The 25,650-nt window shown below is 49.6% G+C and overlaps 2 protein-coding genes across 2 annotated transcripts; one reads left to right on the forward strand and one right to left on the reverse strand.

Annotated features, from left to right (window-relative positions):
• Positions 1-2,274: 2,274 nt before the first annotated feature.
• On the reverse strand, positions 2,275-25,447 carry LOC121441771 (leucine-rich repeat-containing protein 38-like). Its single transcript, XM_041643051.1, is given in 4 exon segments — positions 2,275-3,571; positions 22,157-23,084; positions 23,086-23,225; positions 25,444-25,447. Coding segments are annotated over 4 exon segments (1,326 nt in total). The 3' UTR covers positions 2,275-3,317.
• On the forward strand, positions 15,855-16,654 carry LOC121441749 (cytochrome c oxidase subunit 6B1-like). Its single transcript, XM_041643031.1, has 3 exons — positions 15,855-15,862; positions 16,060-16,218; positions 16,480-16,654. Exons 1-3 carry the CDS (start codon positions 15,855-15,857, stop codon positions 16,652-16,654), a joined length of 342 nt encoding a protein of 113 aa, XP_041498965.1.
• Positions 25,448-25,650: the final 203 nt, after the last annotated feature.

The raw sequence follows: 25,650 nt of genomic DNA on the forward strand, positions 1-25,650 counted from the left end.
CCAAGGTTGCCTTGGAAACCAGATAGATGACTTATGTACCTACTTAACGCACCTACCCAGCCACTGTGAGAAGTCATGCCTCTGCCTAAGACCATAGAGCTGGAAAGCAGAGGGGTGACTGAGAGTCTCACCAAGGTTCCTGAGCATAGAGAAGGATAGTGAGAGAGGCTAGAAGGAAAGGAAGGGGGAAGGGAGGCTATAGTAACAGAACAGGGAAAACAGGATTCAGCTTGAAGCCAGCCAATCAGAAGCATTCTAGGAGGTGGTGGTTAGCTTCGTGTGTACAGCTGACTGGGCTACAAGGCGCTCGGAAATTTGCTTAGTCCTAAAGACTTAGGACTAAGTGTATCTATTGCAGCTGTTTCCGGCCCAAATCAACACTTGAACGGAGTGTTTGAGTAGCATGATGTATCACCCAATCCATTCAGGGCCCAAGTAATTCACAAAAGCAGCAGCAAAAGAGAAATCCACTCTGACTGCTGAACTGGGCCTTCTACCGCCCCAGCCTTGAGTTGCCACATCAATTCTCCTGTCTCCAGCCTGCCAACTACAGAAGTACGTGGTACTTCTTGTCACCCATTATGGGAGCCACTTCATCTCTTGATACAGGTCTCTTGTACACCGTGTTTCTCAGGAGATCCCCATGCATACAACCTCTAGCCACTCTGGGATGCCTCCTATGAGTTACTGTCTGTCCTGGGACTTCCTTTATTCCCTTCTTGGAGTTTGCTACTGCTTTTCAGTGATAGTTGTGTTTCCTTTCTAATGTGATGTGCACATGTGGTCCAGTACAAACCAGAACCTGGCACTCAGCACTCAGGATGATCATGGAAACAAAGGGACTTTCTTTCTTTCTTTCTTTCCTTCCTTCCTTCCTTCCTTCCTTCTTTCCCTCCCTTCCTTCCTTCCTTCCTTCTTTCCCTCCTTTCCTTTCTTTCTTTCTTTCTTTCTTTCTTTCTTTCTTTCTTTCTTTCTTTTGTATGTGGTGAGCTAACGTGAACTGTGTAATGTAGGAGCCCCTGGAAGCCCAAAGGGGGCATTGGATCTTCTAGGACTAGAATTACAGGTGATTGTGAGGTGTCATGTAGGTTCTGGGAACCAAACCAGGGTCCTCTGCAGGAGAAACAAATGATCTCAACTGCCAAGCCATCTCTCCAGCCCCCGACTTTTTGTCTTTTTGAGACAGGATCTCATGAAGTCCAGACTGGCTGTAAACTCCTGACCCTCCTTGCCTCTGCCTCCCAAATGCTGGGATTATACCACCACATCTGGCTCCTAAGATGGACATTATAAACGATGAATTCGTGGTTCCTTAAAATATCCGGGCCATTTCTCGTGAGCTTCTTCTGGTCCCGGTCTCGGCCCCAGCCACACTCAGTGTTGCCAGCGCAAGTCATTTTGCATTAGCCCGCGTGGACTCATGATGTGGTTGCTTCTGTCTCTGAAGCAAAGTGCTGCCTCCCTCACCCCAGAAAACACTGTCTGTCACAGCCCGTCTTCCCAGGAAATGTCACGCACACCCCGAGGCCACTAATGCCACCGATGGAAGTTGTTCAGAGGCCAAGTCCCCGTGGTAGGTTTTTGTTCATTTGTTTTGCTTTTGAGACAGGGTCTCACTTGCACTACGTAGCCCAGCCTAGCCTCAAACTTGAGGTAATCCTCCTGCTTCCACCTCCTGAGTGCTGGCCAGGCTGAGAGGCATGTGTTATCATGCCAACATTTTTTTAAAGACAGGGTTTCACTATGTAGTGCGTGCCCCCTGGCTGGCCTGGAATACTCTCTTTGGGGTGCACGGAGCCCTATCTACTTCCTTAGACTTGGAGTTTTGCCTGTTTCTGCCTCTTGAGATTAGAGGCGTGTGGCCTCACATCTATTTTGTTGTTGTTTTATTTTGTTTAAGGAACACTTTGTTGGTCCAAGGCAACCTGCTTATTGACCTCCTGGTTTCTGGGAGAGTTCCCCAAAATTTCTTCAGCGGACAGGTCTAAGACCATACCAACACAGAAAATGACTCAGCTATTGGCTAAGGTGGGACTCTGGAAGAGAACAAACACCTTGACAGTACTACAGAAGAAAGAAGGAAACAACAAAGCGGCCATCACAACTTGACACAGTGATTGTCTGTCCTCTGCAAGGTGTTACCTCTTAGGATAATGATTGGAGTCCAGGCGATACCAACACACATTTTCCCAACCTATTTACCAACAGACAACAAACACCCTTTGACAGAGTTCAAGCTTTTATTTCTTGCTAACATTTCATCTAAATCTGGTGTCTTAGTCTCCTTGAGCTGTTGTTATCAAAAAAAAAAATCACAGGCACGAGGGTCTATAAATAACTAACATTTATTTCTCACAGTTCTGGAGGCTAGAGGTTGGAGGCCAGGGTGCCAATAGGGTTGAGTTCCTGGGAGAGACCACTTCCTGGTTCACAGATGGCTGTCCTCTCATCGGGTCCTCACCTGGAAGAAGGAGCAGGGAGGTCTTCAGAGTTTGTGTTATAAGGACACTGACTGCACTCAGTATGAATGAAGGAGCAGGGAGGTCTTCAGAGTTTGTGTTATAAGGACACTAACTGCACTCAGTATGAATCCATCCTCATGACCCTGTCATATCCAAGGGTCCTCTTCAAAACACCCTGAAGGAGTGGATCCCGAAAACACCCCCAGCCACTTCTTGTGAACCTCTGCCTCTGGTATCTTAGCCCAGCTCAGTGTTGCTGGCTCAAGTCATCTTGTGTCATCACGCTGTACGTATTGGGTGTCAACGCAGCAATGGAGGGGAGACACAGGCATTGTCTATTGTGCGTACGTTTGCTTATTCTTGGTCTAACCTCCCAAAGCTGCCGGGTCCTTTTATAGAGGAAAAGAATTCCTGCTCCCATGGAGAATGAGCTGAGCTTGAATCTCCACCGAGAGCTCCGCTGTCTTTTAGGAGGAAGATGATTCATGGTCCAGAGTGCAGCTCGTAATAAGAATGGTCCAAACGCCTCTGAGGTCAGAAGCTGTAAGCTCTCACTTCAGCTTGGGGAAGTTGTAAAGCTGTAAGCCATGAAGCCTGACTTGATTATCTTCACACACATGAATGCCCCAGCCTGGGAGGTGGGCTCGCTCAGGAATGAATCTCTCCATCCTTCCTGCATCTCTACTCTGCTGATTCTATGCTCTGGGATCGGCTGTCCCAGCAGGTGCATCTAGGCAAGCACCCACCCTTTCACTGCCTGGAGTGATGCGATGCTTCTGTCTTCAGCATCTCGGTCTCCCTTGGAGAGGTACCACTAGCTTGGGTGTGGGGAAGCAAAGGGCAGGAAGAGGTGGCTCAGTCATCCTCGTCGTCATCCTCATCCTCCGTGTCCTTGTTAGGGGTGCACCTCTGGAAACACTGCACCACAGTGGCCAGGAAGAAGCTGGAGATGATGGCGGCGATGGACACGGCCACACCCGAGAAGATGATGATGAATAGGTCTGTGAGGGACAGGCTGAACTTACACTCGCTAAAACTGGCTTCTGACAGCTCGCGCAGGGCCACCCTCCGGTCCTCCATGGGCAGTGAGCACTGGATGGCATCGAGGCCTGAGGAGAGACAGAATGAGGGAGAAGGGTTAGGCTGCAGCCCCCAACTGTAGTACCTCCCAGGAAATCTCATAGTGTAGTAAAAGGGGAGCGGGCTGCTTTTCGTCCTGCCCGGCTCTCAGCCGCCTGGCTAGCCTTACCTGAAATAATTACACGGAAACTGTATTCGTTTAAACACTGCCTGGCCCATTATATCTAGCCTCTTCTTGGCTAACTCTCACATCTTGCTTTAACCCATATCTAATAATCTGTGTATCACCGCTGGGTCGTGGCTAACTGGCAAGATTTTAACCCACATCCATCTCAGGCTGGAGCTTTATGGCATCTGCCTGTCTCTGCTTTCTTCCTCCCACCATTCTGTTCTGTCTTCTCTGCCTACCTATGTTCTGACCTATCAGGCCAAGCAGTTTTCTTTATTAATTAACCAATGAAAGCAACAGATAGATAGAAGGCCCTCCTCCATCATCGTAGCACTTCCTTTGGTAACTTAACTTCACAGGTTCACACCTAGGGTCAAGAGCGCAGGCATTCAGCTCTGGAGACTTCCTCTTATCTGTGGATAGGTTTGGAAGGTGTGCTTTTTCTGGGGAGAAAATGGGAGACATCATTTTGACAGGAAACTGAGCGACCATCAATCCTTGCTTACTTTTGGTGTCTTCACATTCTCGGGAAAGCCTCTCTCGTTCTCTGTTTCAGTGTTTCCAAGCGGCAGAGCTCACCCTCAGCCCTTTCCCAACATCGTCTGAGAGTCAGCTGCCTTCCAGCTTTGTTAGTTAGCCCTCTTGGGTCCAGAAAAGAGCAACCTCACTCATTGTCCAGTGCCCCAAACCAGCCTTGGGGTTCTTACCAGTGACCCCCTCTTCTCCAGCTCAGAACAGAAAATGGAGAAAGAATATTTGAGCTTCCTCTCTCCCTCAGTCTGGGCCCATCCTTTACACATCCACAGCCACCCCACCCATTCATTCCTCCATGGGAACAGTTGCCTAGCAACTATACTGCATTCTCTCTCCTCTCCCTAAATCAATGTAGCTGCTTGGGAGCCTCAAGGATTTAGATGACCCAGAACTCTTTGTTGTTTGTTTGTTTGCTTTGCTTTGCTTTTTTAGGCAAGGTTTCACTGCATAGCCCCTGATGGCCTAGAACTCACTTTGTAGACCAGGTTGTCTTCAGTCTCACAGAGATCCACCTGCCTCTGCTTCCTAAATGCTGAGATTAAAGGCACATGTATAATATAATTGCTGACACATAAATTATATAAATTAATGGAATTGACTTGCCATTCCTATATACACATATACTATACAATGATTCTGTCTACCCCACTGCTTCAATTCACAGGGTGTGTGTGTGTGTGTGTGTGTGTGTGTGTGTGTGTGTGTGTGTGTGTTTACATGTGATGCCCTTGGAGGCCGAGGCATTGGATCATCTACAACTGCTAGACACAGGTGCTGGGACCAGAACTCAGGTCCTCTGAGAGAGTAAGCAGTGTGTGCTTGGAACTGCTGAGGCATCTCTCCAGCTCCTAGTTAGCTAGCTTTTGAGACAGAGGTTCATTATGTACTTGAGACTGATCTGGAACTCATTATTTAAGGTCCCCAAGTGCTGGAAGTATAGGAATGAGCCACCTTGTCCATCTTCACAATGGAATTTTTTACTCTTTTCTTTCTTTTACCCTCCCTCCTTTCCTACCTCTCTGCCTTTTCTTCCCTTTCTCTCTCTCTCTCTCTCTCTCTCTCTCTCTCTCTCTCTCTCTCTCCTGCTGAGGATAGAAGCCAGGCCTTGCTCATCCCGGGCAAGCACAGTACCTTTGAGCTATATCCCAAGCCCTTGACTGTTTCTTAAGCTAAAAATTCAGGGCTGGGATGTAGCTCAGTAGGCAGAGTGGTTTGGTTTACTTTCTATTCCGGTATGGCATGGTGCATGCCTATAACACTAAACCAGCTACGCCAGCATTGGCCACGTGGAATCTCGTCTGAAAACCAAAGCAAAATAAAACATGGGCTGAAGAGATAGCTCAGTGGTTAAGGGTACTTGCTACTCTTCCGGAGGAAGAGTTAGGTTCCTAGCATGTGTGTCAGATTACTCCCAGGTCCCATAATTCCAGCTCCAGGGTAACTGATGCCCACTTCTGGCCTTTTCACACGCATGTGCGCATGCACACACACACATACACACACACACACACACACACACACACACACACACCTGAAATTTAAAAATTAAGCATACTTAAAAAAAAAACTTCTCCCTACTTATTCTGAGCATTTGAAATGCATTTGGGCCAAATTAGGAAAGCTTTAAGATGTCCATAGCAGGGCTCCCTTGCAGACATCTATTTTTCAGGGCTAAAAATCAGTCAGCCTGCCTCCTCTTGATAGCTACTCACTAGCCAAAGATACCCTGAAAACCAGGAAGAAAGAGTCCTGCCTGAGGCCTGAGCACGGGCTCTAACAACCAGAGGACGTGCAGCTCTCAAGCTCACAGCAGGTCACAGTTCAGCTAGTCAGAGGCCCAGCCATACACACCCATCACGCACGCACCTCTGAGCCCATTCTTCCCGGGCTGCAGCTCCCCGAGTCAGTTCTGATCTCCACACAGCTCTTTGTGCCTGGAGATTAGCCTTGGCATTTTTACAAAGCAACGGTTTTAGAAAATGTCATTTCACATTTCTCTGTGGCTGCAAGAAAAGGACTTGTTTGGGAAAACACCACCTAACCCACCAGGCTTGGAGGCTGGGCCTGCGCTCAGCTGTGATAAGACACCTTGACTTAATGGCTTTCCCAAGTTCACAGAGGGCAGACAAACAAGAGGAGCTGGACAAAACCGGTCGGCTGGATGGATAGAGCCAGGCAGAAGAGGGTGAAGATCTGTCCCTAGAGCCATCTGCTGAAGTACCCGTGACTGGTGCAGGGCTCTGATGTTGGGGTCTGTGACTTCAGGGTTCCCCTTCCTTTTTAACAGTATTCTGCCATAAACCGGTTTCTCAACCTGGCACTGTTTTGCTTGGATTTGATTGCTCTTGTTTGTTTGATAGTTTTATATATGTATAGAACACATTTAGTTGTTTTCACACATATCCTTTCCCATCGCTTCCCCCACCACCTCCAGATCCTTTCTTCTCAGCAAGTGCCCCACCTATTACCATGTCTTCTTTTTGGTGTGTGGACCACTCTGTTAATTAGGGCTGTGGTGGATTGATTGATTGACTGACTGACTGATGGACTGATTGATTTAAAGTCATGAGGTGTGTGTGTGCGTGCATGCGCCTGCTCCTGTGTGCGTGGAGAGAGAGAGAGAGAGAGAGAGAGAGAGAGAGAGAGAGAGAGAGAGATCAGATCTCCTGGAGCTGGAGTCACAGACAGTTGTGAATTGTCTGATGTGAGGGCTGGGAATTGAACTCTGGCCCCTTGGAAGAGCAATACACTCTCTTACCCAGTGAACTGTCTTTCAGGCATCTTGGGTTTTGTTTTTGAGACAGTCTCACGTAGCCCAGACGAGCCTTGAACAGCCAAGAATGACGTTAAACTTCCAATTCACCTGCTTCCACCTCAGGAAGTGCTAAGATTACAGGCACGCCCCACCATGCCTGGTTTATCTGGTACTGAGGATTGAACCCAGAACTTGCTGCATGCTAGACAAGGACTCTAGCAACTGAGCTGCATCCTAACCCCCAACCCCAGGACTATTGACATGCGGGACGGGACTCTTGTCCTTGGCTTGAGCCGTGTGCACTTCAGGCTAACATCCCATCCTATTTATAGGAGAGGAGATGCCAGCAGCACCCCAGCCAGGGGGGCAATTCAAAGTGTCCCCAGGAGCCAGGTGTGTTTACATTGTCAGCACTTGGGAAGCGAAGTCATGAGGATTAGAAGTTTAATGCAATCTCAGCTGTACACTAAGGATTATTTGAAATCCTGTCTGAAGCAAGTAAATAATCAGAAAAGTACCTCATCTAAGTGTCTTTGCAACCATTTGAAAATAGTAATTATAAATAATGTCTTTGATTTCTTCTTTTAGATTTTTATTTGTTTTTATTTTATGTGTTTTTCCTGCATGTATATCTGTACACCATGCCATGCCTTTGGAGGTCATAAGAGGGCATCAAATCTCCTGGAACTGGAGCGATGGATGGGTGGTTGTGAGCTAACACATGGGTGCTGGGAACTAGACCCAGGTCCTCTGCCAGGACAGTCAGTACTCTTAACCTCTAAATCATCTCTCCAGCGTCACCTCGTATGATTTCTGAAACACTAACCCGGAACATCTTGTAGAGAAAAGGGTTTATTTGGCTTCCAGGTTATAGTCCATCATGGGAGGAGTCAGGACAGGAACTCAAGGCAGGAGCATAAAGGCAGGAACGAAAGCAGAGGCCATGGAGGAGCGCTGCTTACTGGCTTGCTTCCCATGGCTTCCTCGGCCTGTTTTCTCATACAGCCTAGGACCACCTGTTTAGGGCTGGCACTGTCTACAGTAGACTGGGCCCCAAACATTCATCAGCCAAGAAAATACCCTAAAGTCATGCCCACAGGCTAATCTGATAGAGGCATTTTCTCTTTCTTTCTTTCTTTTCTTTTTTCTTTTTTGGTTTTTTGAGACAGGGTTTTTTTGTAACTTTGGAGCCTGTCTTGGAACTAGCTCTGTAGACCAGGCTGGCCTCGAACTTACAGAATTCTGCCTGCCTCTGCCTGCTCAGTGACTGGAGGCATTTCCTAATGAGATTTTTTTTTTCCCCAGCTGACTCTAGCTTGACAGACACTTAACCAAGACAGACACTTAACCAAGACTTTAGACGAGCCACTCTCCCCTGAGAGCCCACACGTGGGTATATCCGACTCCCCGTGACTCTTTGAGCACATGCTCTCAGGTGTGTCTGTCTGTCCTTCTGAGCTGCCTTCTCTTCTAACCCCCACACCTGAACCTATATTAAAATATCTTTGGGGGGCTGGAGAGATGACTCAGAGGTTAAGAGCACTGGCTGCTCCTCCAGAGGTCCTGAGTTCAATTCCCAGTCAACCACATGGTGGCTCACAACCACCTGTATCTGGCACCCTCCTCTGGCGTGTGGGCATACATCGAGGCAGAATGTTGTATACATAATAAATAAATAAATCTTAAAAAAAAATATATCTTTAATAAAATCTCCAAATCAACCTCATAAACTGGCCAGTCCTAAATTCTTTCCTGAGTTGACTCAAAAATCCTGACTTTGCCTGACTGGGGACCCCTAAAAGTCTGGGAGAAGTTCTTCTAGTATCTGAAAGTGACAATGGGGGAACTGTGTCTCCTGCGCCCCAACTGACAATTCCACAGGGCATGGACCTGCATCATTTCCTCATAGCTGCCCCAGTAACTACCCACAAACAGGGGCACCCAGACTAATTGCAGTTGATTGTGGTGGCTCACACCTGTAATCCCAGGGTACTTAGGAAACTGAGGCAGGAGAATCAAAAGTTAGAAGCTAGCCTGAGCTACATGGAGAGATCACGTCTCAAAACAACATAAAAAAAAAAAGGCTGGGGGTATAGCTTAGAAGCCGAACTCTTATTGCCTGGCACGCACAAGGCCTGTGTTCAATTCCCAGGGCCACACGCATAACAAATTAAAAAAGGTTCACTCTGGGGCAGAGGTGAACACTGAGCATCATGACACATGCATGAAATCACCACACTCTGGAGGCTGAGGTGAGGCAGGAAAGGTCAAGACTGAGGCTAGCCTGAGCTGCAAGATATAAGAACTTGTCTACACACAGAGAGGGAGCGGGTATGCTCTCACAGCTATGGAGGTCAGAATCAGGGCTACCTCTGAAGACCCTAGGAGAGAGGCTGCCTGTCCTTGGCTCGTCGCTTCCTACTCTAACCTGTCTTCCCGGGATCTTCTGCTCTGCGTCGCTGTCTTTCAGATATCTCTTGGCCTCTCTCCCACAAGGATAATTGTCTCTGTGCCAGGACAACACTTAAACTCAATAGTTCAAAAGAAAGTGGAGCCCACTTAGTCCAGCCGCCCCTCCTGCTGCCCCTACCAGTGGGGTTCGACTCTCCAAACCCCCAGAGCCATCTTCCCCTCACTATGGTTTGTTTGAGGTTTTGGTTATTTTTGAGACAGGGTCTCACTACGTAGCCAACGTTGGCTTCCCAGGCAATCCTCCTACCTCTACCTCCATGGCATTTGTCCACCACATCCAGTTTACGGTGCCAGCGGTGGAACCCAGGGCTTCCTGCATGCCATGCAAGCACGCTGGCAGCTGAGCTGCATCCCTGTCCTGAGCCCGCTTCTTCAGCGCTAAGGATCGGCTGGCATCCTTCCGATAATAACCTTCCCTTTGCTCAGTCAGGGCTGGTTTCTCTTGCTTATGCTCACTAGTCCCGGGATGGGTTATGGGAAATGGAATTCAAGGATGAGTTAGCCCCTGTTCTGACAGCTACTACCTCACAACCCCTTATTATCTATGGCTGCCCAGATGTCCTGCAAAACTGCCAGCTCGGAGGCCCATGCAGGCGGGAGGGCCATAGGAAAGGTGCCCGTGCAGATCACCTCTCCTGGGGTGACTTCCCAGTGGGCAGCTTATGTGACCTCCTGACCTCTGCCTTGTAGTGGCTCTTCCTCTGCTCATTCACCCACCAGGCAGCTCAATCTTGTTCTCGCCTATCTTCTCTCTAGGGATAGCTGTGGTACTCCTGCGAGTGGCCGGGGTCCTCCTCCCACCCACACCCCAGGCTCCACCCCCTTGAATGATGACTTCTCCCCACAGCTGATACCTGAGTGGCGAGGGTGACAAACTGCCATCCTCGAAATAGACAGTGACACAGCAGATGGTGGATTGAGATTAATCTCTCAAGCCTGGCCCGGCCCCTTGCCAAAGACCAGGCTGGGCTGAGATCTCTCAGGGGGCCTTTCTCCAGCTCTGGCCTCCTGAGAGCTTCTCAATCCAATTGGCTACAGGCTCTCCTAAGCACTTCTGTTGTTAAAGATAGGTTTCTGCTTTCCTGATTCCGCTTATTAGGCAAAACCAACATACACATTGAGACGCCAGCAATAAATGAGCAGAAGGCAGAGGCAAGAACTCACAAATCCGATTTGCACAATGGTTTAGCTGTTCCTAGGTCCTCTTCTAGGTGTAAGCGCACACAGATCTGTCTGGAAGAAATATCCTCAGCGTCGTGTTTGGTGACCATATTGGGAAAGTCTTTCCATTCACCAAATACAACATGCCACTTCTGGGCATTTGTCTCACTGTCTCCCAGGCTGGTTTCAAACTCCTGGCCTCAAGAGATCCTCCGACTTCAGCCTCCTGAATCTTGGGACTATAGACTAAAATACACTTTGGAAGTTAGAGAATGGTTAAATGAGCTTGCCATGCAAGTACACCGAGCTGGGTTCGAATTTCCAGGGTCTATATATATTTTTTTTTCAAAAGGTAGGTGAAACTGTTCATGCACCTGTAATCCCAACATCAACATTTTTTTGAGGCAGGCACAGCCACATGCATACCTGTAAGATCAGTGCTATACGAGACAGAGACAGGCGAATGGCTAGGGTTTGCTGGCTGCCAGGCTAGCCCTAGGCTCTGTGAGAGACCCTGTCTAAAGGAAATAGGTGGAGCATGACATCAGATGTACTCTGGCCTCTGAATGTACTTTTTAGCAAGGGTGCGTGCACTGCGAGTGTATAACACGCGCTCACATACATCACATGGAGAGACACAAAAATACACACTCAATGGCTGCAGGCTATTTATGGTAGAGGAGTCATGATCTTCTTCTCTTCTCAGATGATTCTAGGATTGTTCTTTTTTTCTCCTATTAAAATTTCATTACACTTTATTTTTGTGTTTGGCGTGGAGGGTGCTTAAAACAACACACTTGTGCAGGTCAGAGGACAAGAACAGGAGTCCGTTTCTCCTTTCACCATTTCCCACATAGCAAACTCAGGTCACCAGGCCCGGCAGCAATTGTCCTTACCAGCTGAGCCATCTCTCCAGCTCTGGCTACTCACCTATGCAGCATCATCAACCTGACAGGTTGTAGAAAAGAATGTCACCGAGAGATTTGGTATTACTCTGGTCACCAGTTGAGCTGCATGCTGTATTGACCTGTGTGACACAGCTCTTGTCCATCTTCTGGAAGTGTCAGAGGCCTTAGGGACAAGGCTAAAGGGGGCACACCCTGTGCTGGAAAAAACCCCACCTGCGCTTTACCCTGCCTGCCTCATAGAACTTAGGAAAGAAAGAAAGGAAGAAAGAAAGAAAGAAAGAAAGAAAGAGAAAGGGAGAGAGGAAGGAGGGAAGGAGGGAAGGAAGGAAGGAAGGAAGGAAAAAACAAAACACCTCAAAAACAAACAAACAACAAATAAAATGCTCAGGAAATAGGGAAACAGCAGTTTGGGGCCTTCCACATCTCCAGCCAGGCTTTCAGCAGCTGTGTCTTCTCAAGCATCACAATAGTGGAAGGTCAGATGTGTGAGAAGATACCTTTTTCGTTGCCTGCACTTCCCTCCTTCCCCTGCCCTCACTTATATTATAGATGAAGGGTCCAGGGAAATCAGACAACTTGCCTAAGGTCACTGTGATGATGGCTAATCTTGAGGGCGGACAGTGCAGTTAAAGAATTGGCTCCATCAGACTGGTCACGTGTGGGCGTGTGTGTAGGGGCATTTTCTTGATTGCTACTGGTGAAAGAGGACCCAGCCACTCTGCTCAGTACTGTCCCTGGACTGGTGGGCCTGGAAACCAGCCAGTAAGTAGTATTCCTCCGTGGTTTCTGCATCAAGTCCTGGCATGCTTGGGTTACTACTCTGAATTCCTTCAACGATGGGCTGTGGCCTGTGAGATGAGTTCCAGCTCTCATTTCCCCCTGCCTTTGACCTTCTCCCCAAGTTGGCTTCATAGTATTTATCACGGCAATAGAAAGCTAAATAGGGCAGTCACCCAGACTCTGGCCTGGATCCAGAGTGTTTAGTGTCTTTCCAGACACCTATTCTCTGTCACCCTGAACATCTGGAGAAGGTGTATGTGCTGTGGCCTCAGCTGGAGTTATTCCGGGCCACAGAGGAATGCTGCCTAAGGAGGCCTGCAAGGAGCTCTGTGGGGCTCATTCTTGCTCTGGGGTGCCAAGGAGCACGGGCTCCAATTTCCCATAGTGCTAACTTTGTTTTCTACTGCCACTTTCATTAAATATCCACTATCGCACGGGGGACAGTTCCCAATTATCCTTACTGTCTCGGCCGGCAGACACTCCGTCTGATTAAATAATAAGCTGATTTCGTGGCGAGAAGGATGTAGGGCAACTTCGGGTCAAGGGCTCACACTGGAGCATCCTGGCATCGAGTAGCCAGCGCTCCTATATCTCTCAAACAGAAACTGTACCCGTGAAATGCCCACTGCCCAGCCCCTGGCCACCCCCATTCTCCTCCCTCTTCTGTGAATTTCACCACCTTGTTCCTCCACAAATATGGAGCTAATTGTATAGGACTTGTCTTAGTTAGGGTTCCTATTGCTGTGATGAAACACCATGACCAAAAGCAGCTAGGGGAGGAAAGGGTTTATTTTATTCACGGTTCCGTATAACAGTTCATCATCAAAAGCACTGTGGGCAGGAACTCAAGCAGGGCAGGAAACTGGAAGCAGGAGCCAATGCAGAAGCCATGGAGGGGTGCTGCTTACTGGCTCACTCTCCGTGGCTTGCTCAGCCTTTCTTATAGTGCCCAGGTCCACCAGCCCAGAGATGGCCCCACCCACAATGGGCGGGGCCCAGGGCCCTCCCACCTTGTTCCACTGATAAGAAAATGCCTTAGAGCCCGGCCCTTGATCTTATGGAGGCATTTCCTCAACCGAGGCTCCCTCCTTTCAGATATCTCTAGCTTGTGTCAAATGGACATAAAAACACCCAGCACAGGACTCACTGTTTTGTGACTAATTTATTTCCTTTTTTGTTTGTTTGGTCGCTTTGGTTTTTTAACATAATGGTCTGTTTTCTTTCACTTTTTTTTTTTTTTTCTGAGATAGGGTTTCTCTGTGGCTTTGGAGCCTGTCCCAGAATTAGCTCTTGTAGACCAGGCTGGGCTGGGATTAAAGGTGTACACCATAATGCCATCTTAAAAAAAAAATATTAGCATAGAACTTTGATAGTAAAAGGATTTCAGCCTGGTGGTGGTAGCACACACCTTTAATCCCAACACTCAGGAGGCAGAGGCAGCTGGATCTCTGGGAGTTCGAGGCCAGCCTGGTCTGCAAAGTGAGTTCCAGGATAGCTAGGACTGTTATACAGAGAAACCATGTAAATATATATATATATATATATATATATATATATATATATATATATATTGGTTGTTTAACTTATATTTTATGTGTATGAGTTTTTGCCTACACGTATGCTAAGTGAGTCATGAGTGTGTAATGTACTTGGGGGCCAGAAGAAGACATTGGAGCTACTGGAATCACAGATGCTTGTGAGCCACCATGTGGGTGCTGGGAACTAGACTCAGGTCCTCTGCAGGAGCAGCCAGAGCTTTAGCTGCTGAGCCATCTCTCAGACCTCTGGGGATTTTTGTTTGTTTGCTTGTTTGCTTGTTTGCTTTGGGGGCGGGGGTTGTCTTTAAGTTTTATCTTCGTTATGTAATGTGTATCCACTCCCCCACCCCTGGCTGCTAAGTGAAGCTTATTACTTTTATAATCAGGAGAAGAAAACTGCTTTTATTTTATTTTTAGAAGAAGAGTCACCTTGGCGCTGTCTAAGAGGAAGCATCCTGTGACTTTCAGGCAAGCTTTGGCTCTTTCTCCATCTGGGTGACAGTAATCTCCATTCACTTGCCCTAGGCGAGACTGCTTGACGTCAGAAAATCGAAGGAGTTTCTGGGGCTCAGGATGAGCTCCCCCACTGGTCCTGAGTTGAGCCAGGTAGCAAACTGGGTTAAGTGATATGGTACAGGGGCTGACTAAACACCCTGTCTGCCATAGCACCCTCTCACGGAAGGATTCTGCCCACAGAAGTGCCCACTGGAGTTCCCAGCCAGCAAGAGCCAGGACATTCCAGGCCTTTCTGCTGGGTTCTCTCTAGTAGGCTTTCCCGGTGGAGACCAGGGCTAGGCAGAGTCAAGGCACTTCTGCCTAGCTCTGCCACAGCTACCCTCCTCCCAGCCCACACCCTACTTCTCCTAGTGTCAAGGTCATATGACAATTAGACTCAAGCATCCCCCTGTCTGGTACTGAGGGTTGTGACCTTTGAGGACACAGGACCATGGCTAGAAAGAGAAGGTCCAAGAAGAGGCCTAGCTAAATCAGCCTCTGTAATGAGATCCATTGGCTCCTTTCCCAACATCTGCTCTCTCAGGCCTGATGTAGACTGTGCCACCTGCTCCGTGCACCTCCAAACCCAGGCATACAGTCCTGCATCTGCCAGCTTCTATCTCTCAATCCAGCGGCCATCCTTCCACCATGGCTCCAGGACCAAGGCGAGGGAGCACATATGAACAGGCCTTCTGTGATGGCATCTCAGGCTGCTGTGCACACGTCCACATAGGGCGTGCCCAACCTCATGAAAATATTTGCATAGCCAGGCATAGTGGTATACGAAGAGGCATAGACATGTGGATCTCTGCGAATTCAAGGCCAGCCTGGTCTACACAGCAAGTTCCAAGCTAGCCAGAGTTACATGGGGAGACTTTGTTGCAAAACCAACCAACCAAACAAACAAACAAACAAACAAATAAATAGAATGGAAAAGAAACATTTTTGAATACACACCTTTTTTTAAAAATATTTATTTGTTTGTTTATTATATATACAGTATTCTTTCTGCAGTCCAGAAGAGGGCACCAAGCCTCACTACAGATGGTTGTGAGCCACCATGTGGTTGCTGGGAATTGAACTCAGGACCTTTGAAAGAGCAGGCAATGCTCTTAACCACTGAGTCATCTTTCCAGCCCCTACACCTTTTTTTTTTTTTTTTTTTTTTTTTAACCCACAGACTTTCATTTGGAAATGGCTCTCCAGGTCTAACACTGATACACTTGATTGCAGAAGAAATTTCTTAGGCCTAGAGACAGTAAGCGATTTAGGTCACATCGCTATACTGAAGAGTTTTTATGTCAACTTGACACACACTAAAGTCATCAGAGAGGAGGGAACCTCAATTAAGAAAATGCCTCTGCATCTTGGAGCCCACTCTTTTTGGAGGGATATTTTGCTCAGCCTAGGCAATGGGGGGAGGGGCTTGGTCTTGCCTGGAAGGGAAGTGTCAGACTTTGTTGACTCCCCATGGGAAGCCTTACCCTTTCTGAGGAGTGGATGGAGAGGTGAGGTAGGGGGGAAGGTGGAGAAGAGGGAGGAGGAAAGGGAGTGGGAACAGGGATAGCTATGTAAAATGAGAAAAGATTGTATTTAAAAAATTCTTAGTAAAAGAAAGGAAAAAGAAGAGGACAATGCCTTCATAAGAGCAGACTGTGGGTTGGCACCTTGGCTAAGGGTCACCTTGAACTACCACTGCTCCAAGGCAGTCTTCAGGAGTCAGCACCAGGGCTGAGGACATCAAGACTAAAATCAAGAACTACGAAACTGTCCTCTTTGACAGCCACTTCCCAAACCAGAACCAGACCAGGCACTGCTGGCTGAACTATCTGGACTTCCACCACTGCGAGAAGGCAATGACCGCGGGGGGGGGGGGGGGGGGGGGTAGAGAATTAAGTCGGTACGATAAATAACCAGGCTAGCTCAAGAATAACAGTTATACTTTAATGGTTAAAGAGGGCAAACTCACATTATAAGAGTGGGAGGTCCGACTTACAATTGGCCTGTCCAGCAGGCACCACAGAGAGAGAGAGCAAGCACCTGGATCTCCCAGTTTTTCTTCCTGGGGTCCAGATCACCACGCCCCAATTAGCTGTGATTGGTTAACAGAGTTCCCCATGAGGGGGGGGGGGGGTGATGTCTCCTTATGTGAGTGGTACCAGCATGTATACAAGTCCCTCTGCCCCGTACTGTGGGTCTCAGCTTGGGATGATGGCAGAGCAGAAGGCACATTTTCTGGGAAGATCTGGCCTGGCTCCACCCTCCTCTCTTCTGTTCACTGTCCTCTCCTCATTCAGTAAAGGGAGGGGGCCTGGGTATATGATGGTCCCTACCCTGAGACCCTGAATCACGATGCAATGCCTAATAAAAATTCACTGAAAAATTTAAAAAAAAAAAAAGGTCAGACTGTCAGTAAACCTGAAGGGCATTATGTGGAATCATTACAGGGGGTGCCATCCATGGGCTGGTCCTTGGTTCTATAAGAAAGCAGGCTGAGCAAGCCCTGGGGAAGAAGCCAGTTAGCAGCACCTTCGACAGGCTCTGCACTGGCTTCTGCCTTCAGGTTCCTGCCCTGACTTCCTTTGATGATAAGCAGGGATGTGGAAATGTAAACCAGATCATTCCTCCCTAAATTGCTTCTGGCCATGGTGTTTCAACAGAGCAATAGTAACTTAAGACAGCCACCCAGCTGCAAACTACAGAGCCAGGGAGCCAAGGCTTCCCCGAAGCAGTTATTAGGCTTCTGTGCATAGGGAAGCCTTTCAAAGGGGGCTCATACAGAACAGATCATGACCTTCTCCCCTGGCACTTATTCAAGAAGCCTGGGGACCTAGGGATCCGCAGGAAGTTCCCAGGTGGCTCGCTCTCAGATTAGGCTCTCTACTTGCCAGGCCTATGAGAAGGAAGCTCCGACGCAAGGTCACATTTGTGACAAAGGTGTCATTACCAGATGTTTCCTGGCCTCACTACCCTGGCTGGCCACCTAAGTGATTTCCAAAGTCTCTCTGGCTTCCTGGTCTGGGGTACTTTCTATTTAAAGAAATATGAGACCTGTGCCCCCGCCTCCCACTGTCCCTCCCTACCTGTGAGCCAGGTATCTCGTGGGGAACCACCAGAACAGGTACAGAATCTAGGACTAGACAGAAGAAGCAGCCTGGTGTCACCCAGGAATTGGGGACTGAACGGGGAAAGACAGTGTCCCTTTCCCATGTCTCTCAGGATGGGGCATGCGGTGGGGTACCCCAGAGTGCCAGCTTGTCACTAACTATTCAGCCCCATGCCGGACAATCCATCCTGGTAACTGCTTTGTTTCTTGGTGGGAAAGTTGTTGGGGAGGTGTCCATCGGACACAGATGTTAAGTGAAAAGAGACTTAGAAACGACAAAGAGGTTTATAACTGTAGGCAGCACGGTCGGGATGCCAGAGAGCTGGGCATGGAGATGAATGCTGGGGATCCTAGAACTCAAGGGGCTCACGCAGGAGAATCATGAGTTCCAGGCCAGCCTAGGCTGCACAGCAAGACCCTCCTGCAAACACAAGCAAATCAAAGGGAGCACGGGAGATGGCAAGGTGGCTTCGTGCGTAAAGGCACGTGTCGCTGTGCTTGATAACCTGAGTTTTACCCCCGTGTCCCACACAGTGGAAGGAGACAGCAAACTCTGAAAAGTGGTCCATTGACCTCCACATTCACACTTTAATACACATATGTCACCACTCCTGACTAAATAAATAAAATTAAATGAAAACACAAATATAGGATGCCCAATTAGGTCTGGATTTCATATAAAGGACAAATAACATTCCATATAAATACTAAATGTGTCATATTTCATTAAATAGGTATAGCATACTTGGTCTTCATATCTTTAGGAATAACATAGTTATATTAAGAAGTGATTTATCATTGATTTGAAATTCAACACTAATTGGGCATCCTAGAATTTCCGCTTGGCTTGTCATTTGCTAGTTTGTTTTGCTTTCTGTTACCCGGCCACGGTGCTGCTGGCATCCCTTGCCCTCTCCCTTCAGCAGGGCAGGTTCTTCTCTGACCTTAGGCCCAGTGAAAGAGCCTGGCCTGTCCCTGTCTCCCCTCCCCACTCCTCTCCTGGGAACTTGCTTTGAGGCTCGAAAACTCCCCATCCCTGTGTGGCAACCAGGGGAGGTTCACTGGCAGACAACACATTTTTACTACAGTCTGAGGCAGTCAAGGTCACAAGGAGAAAACTCGGCCCTGGTCCTGTTGGAGGAGGGGGCAGAGGTACAGGGAGCAATACTAGAGGACGCCCTCTGCTCAGGTCTGGGGGTTCCCTCTCTGGGAAGAGGCAACGTTTGTTCTTAGAAGGCGTGACGCTTGTACCCTAGTGCAGCCTGATTTTCATTGGAGAAAGTTGGTGGTCAGGATGGCTAAGAAACTGGGAGTCAGGAGGAAGCATCTTCCAGCCTTGTTTTCGTGTGAGTGTGGCCATTCTGCACACATGCCTCCGCTGCAGTGAGGCAGTCTAGACAACACCACCATTTAAAAAGTCACCGTTCTAGCAGGGCGGTGGTGGCGCACGCCTTTAATCCCAGCACTCGGGAGGCGGAGGCAGGCGGATCTCTGTGAGTTCGAGTCCAGCCTGGTCTACAAGAGCTAGTTCCAGGACAGGAACCAAAAGCTACGGAGAAACCCTGTCTCGAAAATCAAAAAAAAAAGTTACCGTTCTGAGCCTACCAGGGTACTTCATCATTATTTACAGATGAGATAAGTGTGTTACAAAGATTGGGGGTGTCACTCAGTGACACACACACACACACACACACACACACACACAAACTTCAGTGCCCCACCTAGGTCAGTGCCCCACCTAGGCCTTGGAGATTTGACCTTGGCCTTCATGATAAATGTAGACTGAGAAGGAGGTGGGGGTGGAGACCAGAGGGAAACCACATAACAGTACAGGCAGCTTTTCTTATTTAATTACTTATTATTTATTGTGTGTGTATGTGTAGTGTACATGTGTATCCAGGTACACACATGTACATGTGAAGTGTGCAGATGGATGGAGGCCAGAGGTCATGTGTTTTCCTCAAGTGCTCTCCATCTCTTTTTAAGTATCCTTCGAAAATTTTGTTTCTATTTTTAATTATGTTTCTACAGGTCTGCAATGGAGAGGCTATGCGTGCAGTATGAGCGTAGTACCAACAAGAAGAGGTTGTTGGATCTCCTGGAGGCGGAATCAGCCTGGGTGCTGGGACCTGAACTCTGATCCTCTAGAAGATATAAGAGCAGTAAGTTCTCTTAACCATTGAGCCATCTCTCTAGCCTCCTCCACCATCTTTTTCTTTTCCTTTTTGAGAGTATCTCCCACTGAGCCTGGAGGTTCCTGATACAGCTTGATTGGCTGCTCAATGAGCTCCTGGCATCCATTTGTCTCTGCCCGTCCGACCGTAGACACACACTATCATGCCTGGTTTTCACACGTAGGCCCGGGGATAGGAGCTCAGGTCCTCAGGCTTGTGTGGCAGCACTTTATAAACCGAGCCATGTCTAGTCCCCATATCAACATACTTATATTTAATTAAGACCAGGAGGAGTCTGCACGAGGCCAGAGCAAAGAAATGATCAATGGTTAATAGGATAGAAATGGTAAGCTCCTCTTATTTGATAGCTATATATCACGTACATGAATTAAATTATCACATGATGTGCCCCATTAAGGTACACAATTACCATGTGCCATTTAAAGTTTGAAGAGCTGTGAAGTATGATAAAGGAGGGAGTGGATATTAACCCCTCTTAAGCATCCACAACACACTGGGTATCATTGTGCCCTCCCAGCAGGTAGGAGGACAATGTCCATATCTTGATTTCAGAAGCAGGGAAACTGAGGCTGGGGGAGGTCAGGGACTCATCCAAAATCGTAAACCTGAGTCCAGATCAGAGCTTGAGTCTTGCACTCGCCAGGTCCCTCATCCCCTTGCTTCTGGTTCACTTTGGGGACACTGTTCTGGCCACATTCTGTAGGCAGCTGCCCTGAGAGACTGGAGCTGCCCTTGGCTCTGGGCCCAGGAGGTGTCTTCCAGCTGGCACCCTCCTCTCCTGGCTGGATGAGACTGGTCTTTCTCTGCCCCCTGCCCTATCCCCAGAACCCTTACACGGTCTTCAATGCCTGTCCATTCTTTCCAGCCTTCTGTATCCACCTGCTGCCCATTTTCTCCCACGGATGATGGATGTTGGAAGAGATACAGCTCCCCTTGCTCTGGGGCTACACCCTCATTACTGTGTTTTGGTTTTGACAACACATGAAGAAGGGAAAACCTTAAGTGACTTACCTCCCCAGGGTCCCCAAGACCTTAAAGCAAAACCCACAACTTCAGACTCTGACCCAAGGCACTGTGGAGGTCTCAGAGGTCAACCCAAGTAGTCAAGGGACAACGGAGCCAAAGCACAGAAGCATTTAAAGCCCACTCAAGGCCCCAGCTACCCAAGGCAACCCTGGAAACAGAACCCAAGCTCCTGCCCCCAACTGGAAGACAATGAGAGCCCCATAGTAAACACACACTCAGATAACTGAGAAGCTGTCCACCAAGAGGGGAACAACCACAGAAAAGTGACCCTCTCCCCAGAGAAGGCTTTGACAGGACATTCCTGTCATTCAGACTATCCTGGCAGATCTAGGGAGCCAGGCAGGAGAAGGGCATCACTCAAACCTGGGGGACTCTGCAGCTTGCAGGCTAGATCTTTTATGAACTGTTCACAGAGGAGAGGTATTAGGGAGATAAAGTGTCCTCTTATCACAGGAGTAACCGCAGGGCCTCAGGGTGTGTGCTTATGACCCGGTGGGGTGGACAAGTAGACACGGGAGTCCCATACACCAAGGAACAGTGTTTCTGAGTTCTCAACTTTAGTCCGAAGACTAAAGGGAAGCTCACAGCTAGGCCACCTTTTGTAACGTGTGCTCAGGACTGCAGACAATTTCACCAAAATTTAGAGGCTCTCCGGAGGTTGGTTCTGGACTGAGAGGTCAATTTGGGCCAGTGCTCACAGGCTCATGAGTAGAAGGGTGAACTCTACCCAAGGCATGGCTATCACCTGCCATCAGTCCTGGCGTGCACTCCGACAAATGCTGGGGTCCCTGACATCTCAACTCTGCCTTAACCTCCTTCATGCTGTGTTCCTAGAGCCCTGGTGTTCCCATCAGCCATTTGGGTGTAAGTGAGAAAGCAGGAGGGGCAGCAGGAAAGCAGGGGAGGTACCCACCCAAAAGATTTCTGTCCCACAATTCCACATCTAGGCTGCCTTTGTCCTAGCCAGAAATTTTCTTTCCCAGAGATGCTCTGAAGAGTCAAGGGGATCCGGGACCAAAGGACCAGGTTAGAATCTATGCAGCTAGACCACGTTCAGGACTGACCAGCTCCTCTCCATCTCTGGGTTCTGGGAATGGTATGGCGTCCCACACAGCATGGGGTTTTCCCATTAGGAGGGACCCGTACGTGGCTCACACCCACCTGTCCTAGGACCCAAAGAGGATGTGGACCACAATGATGAAGAAAAGGCGGAACCTGAATCTGGGTAGGAGGTGAAGAAGAAAGGTAGACACTTGGGAGAGTTCCAGATGGGTTCTTTGACATTTTCTATGTCAACATATCCGGGAGACGTTCAGGCCTCTGATATTGTGAAGTTACACCTATAGCGATTCTCATTCAGGGCACTTGTTACTGAGTCCCCAAAAGCGAGGTCACGAACATCCGGAGCATGCTGAACTCTCCCATCTCCTTCCCTACACCACCCAGCCCTGGCTTCCAGCCACCCTCTGGCTCACCTTTGGGCAGTTTGGATGCGTTCTCTTGAATCCAAGAGAAGAGGTGGGCGAAGTCACAGTCGCATAACCAGGGATTCCCATCCAGGCGCACAGTGCGCAGCGCCGGCAGTGCATCCAGAGCCGCCACGTTGAGGCTGCGCAGGTTATTGTCGTTGAGTTCCAGCACCTGCAGCGACTCCAGGCTCTCGAAGGCGGCCTCGTGCACACCGGCCAGGTGGTTGTTGGCCAGGCTCAGCTTGACCAGTCGTCCCGCCGAGCGGAAGGCGCCGGCGCCCAGCTGAGTGAGGTTGTTGTAGCTCAGGTCCAGGAAGGCCAGCTTCGCCGAGCCGCTGAACGTGCCCTCCTCCAGCGAGCGCAGGGAGTTGTTCCTGAAATCCAGATAGACCAGGTCTCCGTGGAAGATAAAGAAGTCCTCGGGGATCTGCTGGATTCGGTTGCCGGCCACAAGCAGTTTGCGCACGTCCAGGGGGAAGGGATCGGGCACGCTGGGCAGCCCGCGATCACGGCAGTCCACGGTGTGGGGGTCGGTGCAGGCACAGCCCGTGGGGCACGCGCGTCCCGGCCCAAGCAGCATCAAGAGGCTACCGAGCCCCAGCGCCGCAGTGGCGCCGGTGGGGCGGCAGGGGACAGAGCAGAGACTCATGGCCCCCGGGGGCTCCGGAGGACTCGGTTCGTGGGGCGAAGCAGGCGTAGCGGGGCACTGGCTGCGGGGCGCCGGGAGCCCTAGGGCAGCGGCGCGGGGCGGGGAGAATGCTCCCGGGCGCGCGGGGGCGATGAGAGTGTGGCGGGGACAGAGCGACCTGGGGTGTCCGGGCAGCGGGGAGGGAGGAGGCAGAGGAGAGGCGCTGGGCGCCGAATTCACCCGCACAGGAAATTGACCCTCTGGAACATTCCAAGGCATAGGTGGTGATCACGGAGGGAGCCCAGCGAGACCCCCACTCGGGCGGGGAAGTAGAACCTGTCGCACGGACCTGGCCAGCGGTGTTCAAGACTAAGTTCGGTGACGGATCCCTGGAGCGATTTTCATAGGGCGTGTCTGGGGCATGCGCCCGCAGCGCCACCCTAGTCTCTGCCAAAGGGGCCCCTGTCACTCTAGCTCCAAGTCCGGGACAATACCCTCAGGCTGTCAAGTCCCCGTCTGGGGTTGCGAATCTGAGGTACGGGCTAGGCTCCAGGACGGCTGGGCTTCCTTCCTTCCACCCACCTGCCTTTGGCCCACCTCCTTCTGGAGAAGGGTGTGAGCCTGGCGAGTAGCTGCCAGTTCTGCTGTGACTGGAAAGATGACCCGGGCCAGTCAGCGTTTTCCATGCTGGTCCTGAGCTTGAGGATGGAACTGATTATCCTCCCAGGGTGGATCTACTGGGGCTCTGAGCAAGGCTCAAGCAAGAGGCATTAGGGCAGTTTGGAAGGGAGTTGGGAGGGGGATGACCTGGGGCCAGAGCCTCCTAGGCCCCCTGAACTCCTGTGGAACTATCTGTGAAATGGGGAGGGTAGCTGAGAAAGGTCAGAAGCAGAGTTCGGGAGTTACCAACTCTTTCCGTTCCCCATCATTTTGATACCCGAGAAAAGTGATCTGGACAGAGAGATGCCAAGGCTTCGAGCTGCACAAAGGTGAGGTTGGTCTTAGACCGTGGTAGAATTCCTACCTTGCCATTCCTCAAGTCACCCTCCCCACCCCGGCTTTGACTCTTTTCCTTTGGAAAGCCCCCACGGAGCTACAAGGGAATTGCCCCGCAGGTGGCTATTTTAATCCTAATGCTCTGTGACTGAAAAGCTCAGCCCCTGGCCCAAAAATAACTCAGGGAACAGCTGTCCACTACATGCCCCCCATGGCCTCTGCCCCAGCCCTAGCTCTGCAGGGGATTGGTGGAGCCAGTTATTCCGAAGCACCAGAGCTAAGTCTGGATATATTTTTCCCAGTTTGGAAGGGAGTTGGATGACCTCTTTTTCCAGTTTGGAATCCAGTTGGTCCCTCTGAGCCAGGGATCAGGCAATCAAGTCTTTGGGATGGAGCCAAGGGCCCAAGAGGATAATGCTTGCTTGAGTCCCAGGAGGGGCTGAGTATTGGATCCCCTCAGTAGCTCCTCCCCCTGCACAAACCCATGCCACCAAGCCAGACCTACAGTCTTGTATCCCCACTCTCTCCGGAGGTCCCAGAATGCCCTTACAATCCCCTGGTTCAGGGGGCTCTGCCTCTTTTGGGGTGGGAAAGATCTGGGTAGATGAAGGTGCCTTTAGCCACACTGGTGGTGTGCTGTTGAAGATGCGAGCAGGCGGCCAGAGTAAGCGCATGCCACTACCGGCTAGTCTGCAAGAGCCCCCTGAAAAGAGAGATGCTGCCCCCTTCAGCACCAGAGTCTGTTTCGACTGTTCTCACCAGGGCTGAGCAATACCGCGGTTCCTGTTGGAGCTCTGAGCTTTTTTGTCTCAGGACACCTGGTTGACTGGGAAGTCATTTTGCCCTCCCTTGTAAATGAGGGTCTAGGTGTGCACAGGTGTCTTCCTGCCATCTCTCCCCACCCCCCACCCCCGTCTGATCCTGGGTCTACCACTGACCACAGAGTTATAGGGCAGGTTCCTTTGTCTTTCTGAAACCTTGCCAAACCTTTTCTGTTAAAATTTAGCCTGGTGAGAAGTGGGCTCTTATCTAGAAAAAGGACACCAAGGGTAAATAAACATAGCACTCACTCACGGGTGACTTCGATCAACAAAAACAGTACTTTCTACCTAATACATGTACAGTATTTAGCCAATACATGCCCACAAAACAGGCCAGGCTTGATAGCGAGATAATGCAAGGGGGTTTCCGGAAACAAAACAGCTGAGAAAGGCCTCTCCATAGCTGTGGCTCCCGTGTCCTGAAATGAAGAAGAAATGCTTCCTCTACCCTTGCGCAGACAGCACGAGGACATGAGGGGAATTATTTGCACGCAACGTGACTTGGAAAATGTTGCAGAAGTCATGCATGGAAAAGTGGCCACAAATCTCCCTGTCGGGAACTCCTTGCTTCCTGCTTTGACTGTCTCCCAAAGTCCCTGGGATCCGAATCTAAATGATGTTTTTGTTTTTGTTTTTGAATTAATATCAGCACGGCATGGCTGAGGACCAGGAGGCCCCCCAGCTCCAGGACTCTCGTTCCTTAGGGAAAGGAAAGCTTTGCCACCCCTACTATTTCTCCCCCTTACAAGAAACACAAAGCCGTGACCTCAGCAAGGTCGTTCCGTGAGTCAGAGATACGAGCTGGAAATAGAATACGGGCACTGTGGGTCCACACCTGTGCCACTCACCCATGCTCGCTGCGCCCACTTGGGACGAAACCTCTTAGGGAGAGGTCAAAGTGCAGGTAGGTCAAAGGCCTGGAGAAGCTTCCAGAGCATCTGCCTGCCAGAAATGCTCCTGTGTTTATTCTCAAAGGCAACATGTCCTGATTCCTATTCAAGAGACTCTAGATGGGGTATAAAATATCCAACGTATCCCGATGGATGTTTTTTTAA

This window comes from Microtus oregoni, unplaced genomic scaffold (genome assembly GCF_018167655.1).
Source record: "Microtus oregoni isolate MIOR12 unplaced genomic scaffold, Mior012 000081F_ref0000091, whole genome shotgun sequence".
Taxonomy (NCBI): Eukaryota; Metazoa; Chordata; class Mammalia; order Rodentia; family Cricetidae; genus Microtus; species Microtus oregoni.

Bases quoted from the DNA above. Each gene is read 5' to 3' on its own strand.
- LOC121441749 (XM_041643031.1), top strand. The intron at 16,219-16,479 runs GGGGGGGGGGGG...CCCCATGAGGGG, and splicing joins TGCGAGAAGGCAATGACCGC to GGGGGGGGGTGATGTCTCCT.